The sequence below is a fragment of the Bacillus rossius genome, unplaced genomic scaffold (genome assembly GCF_032445375.1).
Source record: "Bacillus rossius redtenbacheri isolate Brsri unplaced genomic scaffold, Brsri_v3 Brsri_v3_scf905, whole genome shotgun sequence".
In the NCBI taxonomy this organism is placed as follows: domain Eukaryota; kingdom Metazoa; phylum Arthropoda; class Insecta; order Phasmatodea; family Bacillidae; genus Bacillus; species Bacillus rossius.
The window spans coordinates 355-6,726 of record NW_026963146.1 but is presented as its reverse complement, the minus strand read 5'-3'; the positions used below and the strand labels follow the sequence as shown (position 1 = coordinate 6,726).

Below are 6,372 nucleotides of genomic sequence, written 5' to 3'. Positions count from 1 at the left end.
CGGCGCGGCACCCGTACTGTTTAGAATTATTTGCTTCTGTGCGGGCTCTGATTTTACTCCGCCCATTTTAACGTTGAGCATGGTTACTAGACTGTTGGAACTATCGACCGAAGTACCTGACGATGCGCTCAAGGATGGTAGAGTGTACTTTTCTGACGTGGTGCAAATTTTGTACGACATAGTTTCGACAATAGCGTTTAACGCACAGGGAATACGGTGGCCGCAACGAACCGCCCCTCAATATAATTCAACGGAGAACTTTGTAGATTACATCGAGGCTCTGGTGTGGTCATGCAATTATTCTTCTGGTATAAAAGTTCCTTACCTAGTCAATTACCCGTGTATATGCATCGATGTTGATCCTAGGGGTTTTTTGTCCTGGGTTGCGGACGGCGCACCGTGTTGGAAATCCACACGCTACGTACAAGAAAAAAAATCTACAAGCGAATTTACTCACGAGTTGATATCAAAAATTAGAGAAAACTGTAGCCATCTTTGATCTTCAAACTCACGAGTTGAGAGAAAAACTGTATCCATCTTTGATCTTCAAAATACATCACCATTTAATATATCACTTAAAAGTTCGCGTCTAAATAGTTGACGTCTTGTTATAAACGTGTGGCATTGAAGTAACTCATTATCTAAGAGATGTGCCATTTTCTTAAAAGCGTAATTCTGATTAATTACATAGTTGCGGCAGTTCAGACCTACTTCAAATCCGTTGCGCTTGGTTAACACGCGCACCGTGTTTTCAACATCAGCAGCAATTGCCCACACGATGCGGACAGAGTCGTATCCTAGTTCATTGAATGAGCTTATCATATTTTTGTAGACCTTTATCAGACGAGGTGCGAGTACATCGAATTTTTCGGTGAAGTCAGCCATGAATTTTCCGGGGCTCGCATTTCCACCATCACAAGAAAATAATAGCCCGTACAAGATTTGAGACAGCGGACTTCTGTCCATGACAACATGATGTGATCTTTTGCCTAATTTAACGGCGTATTCGATTAGTAGTAGCATCGTATCTAGAGTATATGCGCTGGCAAACGCCGTACTGGATTCCTTGTCTTTATACGCGGGGAATATTTGACACATTCTGGTGAAGTCTATGCTGGCATCGGATACCGTCGTCTTGCCTATACCACTCGTTCCCTCCACGAAAATGAGACATTTTTCTTTTCTTCCCTTTCGTCTTTGACATGTTAACGTCAATAACAGCAATGCTGCGCACGCAAGACTACACGCTGTGGAAATTACGGTGCTGGTCATTGTGTCTCCATCAGGAGAATTTACCAGAATAAAGACTTGAAGAGAGAGAAGTTGACAACATCCGATAACCAAGCCCGTAATATAAAGATGTGACAGGTTGATGTCTCTTTTGAGCCACATTGTTACCACCTGGATAAGTGTTCCCAAGTTGATGGTCACACCGCTGACAATTACCATTATTCTAACAAAATCTTGATCTTGCAACACCATCGATGTAATTGTAACGGAGGTTGAAATCAAGAGATAGAAGGCAAAGGCCCAAAACAAAAATTTGTCACACGGCCACATCTTTGTGTGTTCTTCATAAAATAGATGGTTGGTATATTTTATACATTATTGTATTCCGCTAGCGAGAACATTTGCTGTTGCTTGTCCCAATCCACGCTTTCCTCTCTTCAAAAGTCCCACGTAGGGGTTATCGTAGTTGAGGACGACAATTTGGGCAATGGGGATTCCGGCTTTGATCGTCACGTCTTTGTAGGCTCGTATCCGTATTGAGATGGCACCATCGTAGTCTGCATCTATAACGCCGGTTATAATATCGAATTCGTCTACACCGGAACTTTTGGGAAAAATCATGGCAGCTTGATTTTTATCGAGTCCTATTATTTTCAGGTTGGTCGGTACGAGATGAACTCTGTCCTTTCCACAATTGATGGTCACGCATGCCCCGATGTCAACGCCAGCCGACTGATATGTGCTTCTGAATATTGGACAAGGGTGAGGGCCTGATGGGTCGTAGACCGTAAGACACCAATTACTTGATTCCATTATTTTCGGAGAGCTTTTGTCGTAGAAGCTATCAAGGATCGCAGTACGGACGGTGGTAGTGCGTAATCAATTCCTTTATGGAAATTTCGTGCAAGTAGCGGATTCGAGTTGGCGGCTCCACATTGGTTCACGAGGCGTATTGCGTGGTTTGGATCTGTATCAAGTCGAAGTTCTTCGACGTCCGATTCGCTATCTTGGGTAATATAGTGTTGGAATAGAAAATTCAACGCGTCCAGTATCGTGAATTTACCAGTTTGAGATTGTAGATCTTCTATGTTATATTGTACCTTGACAGCTTTAACATCGCGGTATGAATCTAAAATATCTGTTAGAGTCATATTAACGCAGGTTGCTCGAAATGCATTCGTCTTATTTCCGGGGTTTGACTTTGGCACTAAGACTGCTGGTGTAAAGCCTACGGGACACGCCTCTGTAGATTCGTTTAAAACTATCACCATGCCGCTCTTGGCCCATATCCACCAACCGAACGGCCGAACGTTTATCAAACGGTCGCATTTGGCATCGATACTTTTGTCATAAACTTCGAAATAACAAGGCGCGAATCTAGAGTAATAAGAAGCGTTATTTATGGCGTTTCCACTCCAATTACTTCGAGTTTGGTACGTTTGAACTAAAACAGAGAATATTACCAGCAAATTTGCCACAATCACAGCCCACACCAGAACGATTTCGGGATTCATTTCAGATCCTTCTTCATCATCTCCTTTTCCCACCGCATTAATCTTCGGCTCTTGAGGAAGGTAGTTGTGTATAGCACAACGCAATGCGGTGAGCGCAGTTTGCGTTCGTGCACCGTGCACAATCGCAAATTCGTGAATTTGCGTTCGTACATCATGTAAAATCGCAAATTCGTGAATTTGCGTTCGTACATCATGTAAAATCGCAAATTCGTGAATTTGCGTTCGTACATGTTACCTGATCGCAAATTCATGAATTTGCGTTCGTACATCGTGCACAATCGCAAATTCGTGAATTTGCGTTCGTACATGTTACCTGATCGCAAATTCATGAATTTGCGTTCGTACATCGTGCACAATCGCAAATTCATGAATTTGCGTTCGTACATCGTGCGCAATCGCAAATTCGTGAATTTGCGTTCGTACATGTTACCTGATCGCAAATGCGTTCGTGCATTTTACATGTTACATTTCGCGCGTTCGTGTGTTTATTAAGGATTAAGCTTAAGTGAAGCGCTTTTCCAACTAGTATAATCATTGTCATTTTGCGCATACACTGTGGTGTTGTTTAAATGGCTAGAAGTGGGATTCTCTCCATCAGAATTGATTAAAATGAATGCCGAGTATAAGAATCTTAAATTGTTATTTATGACGTTGGAATCCCAAAGCCTTGGGTGAAATTCAAATGGGTCGACGTCAAGATTATTCAAAGTTACTGCGTTACGAACGTCTCTGGCGTGATTCCAATTTACATTACCTGACCCGATGGCAACCCACCAATAACCATATTCGAGATATCTTAATTTGTAATTGCCGAGCAATCGATTGATCCAAAAGTTGGGAACCGAATATCCGTTCGTCATAGGCAAGTCGTGATCGAGGTTTGGAGAAACATAACAGTTGTAAGTGAACGTGGCACCTTCACACCACACACCGCTGGTATATCGGACGTGAAAATCATTTGAATACATTCTAGGCCACATTGTTTGATTTTTGGTCAAATTCATTTCGTAAGCGTCTTCTGTCAACCCCATCGTTTCGAACAATTCGGCATTGTCGGTCTTTAGTATAACTGCAGTTAATTCTCGCCAATCGGACGAACTCATGTGAGGTAACATCTTGATTACTTTCCATTTGAGATTTATTACGGCATCGGGGCCGATGTCACCGCGTAAAAGTCGGGCATCAGGCGATCGTCGAATGGGTAAGCAAGACGGCGAAGTACATCGGCATTGATATCCCCCATCCGAACGTGCCACCAATTCTCCGTCAACTCTCTTACCAGAAATTAGACATGTGGTGCATGGATTCCGCAATTTGGAAGCGCTCACGTTGGCCCGCACGTCGGCATTGAACCTGTCAATGTCCACGAAATCATCAGAGGGATATTGGTGATTTGTATAATCGTGAGTTTGTACGGAATCTCTCTGGCAGATTGGAAGTTGGGATACCTCGGCGGTGGCCGCCACCCTACCGCTTCCGCAAACGCATTTGATCTGAGAAAGCGGCACATTTATATCTTCAACTTTACCGTCGCACACGAACGGCGTGGAGCAGTTTCCCAGAAGAGTCGTATTTCCTATAGCTCCTGGATTCTTACAGATGCAAATTAATTGGCTCAATTCCGTTTCTTTGTTGGCCTTCGCTATGGCGAGGTCGCCGTGGAACGGGTTGCACGAGTCCACGACGCTTGTAGTCGCCAAACAATACCCGTCGTTGAGTGTATCGTTTTTTGGAACAGTGCCCACCACTTCACCGTCTACGACAATTTTAGCATCTGTTTCAAAATGCGTGCACCGAGCAATCAGATTTTGACAACCGGCGCAAGATAATGCGTCGTCAAGTTTGCATGGTTTCAAATCGGTTTCCGTGCATTGGTAGGGATTGGTAATTACAATGTTACTGGGAAAGGGATCGAACTTTATGTCGAATGAGAATGGTCTGAGAGCTGTATCGGTTCGCGGCGCTGTGCTTGCCATCTGTGATAATTTTGATGCATAGACTTGCGCTTTATTCAATGACATTAATGCGTAATAACAAGTCAATACAGTAACTATTACACATGTCAAAAATCCCAACCAAAACGAAAGGGACATGGCTAGAGGAACCTGCTTGTACGTCACCGCTCCACAAACTCCACCCAATTGGGTTACAACCGTAATTGTAGCAGTGAAAGCGTTGGGCCTAGAGTGTAAGAGATATCAAAACTTGGAAGATTTGGGTGCTCGTTCCTTTTGGTCGCATTACTCAATTTCAATAGGGATCGGTACATCTGTACCACAGGAACTATCTGATCAAACTGTCGATTCCATAAGGATAGATGATCCGAACATTTTCGTAGAAAGTTTAAAAACCATCATTCAACGAAGATTTCGAAGTCCTCGTGCGTCCTCAGTAGTGGTTTGGGATTATGATGATACCCTGGTGAACGAAAAGGGGCAAATTCTATTTAAGGAGATACCCGGAATACTACACGCAGTATCGAAATATTTTGACTACTCGGTGTTGTGGACCCATGCCACTACAAAATGGTTTATTCAAAACTCATTTCCATACAAATTTGATGTTATAATGACTCGCGGCAATGAGCCGAGTGATGGTCGTGGCCCCAAACATTCAGCACACGTACTACGCGCATTAAACGACTCCCTGGGTGTAGTAGCTCTCACATACAGCGCCCTCATTGATGATACCAAGGACAACTTCGATTTCGACTACGATACCTTCGTGCAGCCACCGAGGGGCGGGTTGAAGGCTGGTGTATTCTGGCGTTCGCGACGTTCAGTTATTATCGATGCTTTTCGCATGAGAAAGAAGAAAGTAATAAGATAAAATGGACCATTTCCATCAGTATCGCAAAAATAAATCGTTTCACCGCAAATTTAATGTCAAGTTTGGATTCGGAAGAGTAATGTACGATGGGGTTACAGAGGGTGTAGTGTGCTTAGAAATGTGTTACAGAAGCATTCACGTGAAAGCGGTTATCCAAAATGGCCGAGTTTCCTGCGTCATAAAAAGATGCGTTTCGCGTTGCCCCATCAAACTCATTTTGCCAGTGGACATGCCAAGTATGTACAGACCACTCTCGTTCTTGATAGTTACAGATCCCGTGCACATCCCTACACCAAAACCCGGTCTCAGGCACTTCGCTTTACAAACAATCACGCCCCGTCGCACAAGAATGATGGATGTGTGGGAAGAGCATTGCGATGGTGTAGTTCATAAAATAGAGAAATTCCACCCACAATATAGGCTAATTGCGATGCCGTGCTCGCAAGAATGGATGTGTTCTTGCTTCGACAACGATTTTATAAGTCATCTCAGAATCGACTATATAAAAACGAGTTTAGGTGTATTAATCAATCATTCGAGTGCGGTAAAGTGTCCAAGATTAAAATAGTAAATGACTTGAACATTGTAACATGCGCTTCCGTTCTGGAACAGTTTTTTTTTCTCAAGTAAATCAAACGATCGATCAAAGTCGTAAACAACGAGAATAGCTTCTTTATTTAGCGATTCGTATATGGTCCTCACTCCGAGCCTAAATCCGTCTGCAGAAAAGAATCTATTGGTCTTTATCCAAAGCTTGACATGGCTCGGGATAGTGAAAGGCGGTGAATCGCTCCCAACG

At 43.3% G+C, this 6,372-nt stretch overlaps 2 protein-coding genes across 2 annotated transcripts; both read right to left on the bottom strand.

The window, feature by feature from the left end:
• Nucleotides 1-468: 468 nt before the first annotated feature.
• On the bottom strand, nucleotides 469-4,837 carry LOC134545982 (uncharacterized). The gene has a single exon (XM_063388654.1). The coding sequence runs from the start codon at nucleotides 4,835-4,837 to the stop codon at nucleotides 3,233-3,235; it is 1,605 nt and encodes a 534-aa protein (XP_063244724.1). The 3' UTR covers nucleotides 469-3,232.
• Nucleotides 469-5,937, bottom strand: LOC134545983 (uncharacterized). Its single transcript, XM_063388655.1, has 2 exons — nucleotides 3,211-5,937; nucleotides 469-2,979 (listed from the first exon to the last, which is right to left on the bottom strand). The coding sequence occupies exon 2, from the start codon at nucleotides 1,558-1,560 to the stop codon at nucleotides 547-549; it is 1,014 nt and encodes a 337-aa protein (XP_063244725.1). The 5' UTR covers nucleotides 1,561-2,979; nucleotides 3,211-5,937; the 3' UTR covers nucleotides 469-546.
• Between the last annotated feature and the right edge of the window lie 435 nt (nucleotides 5,938-6,372).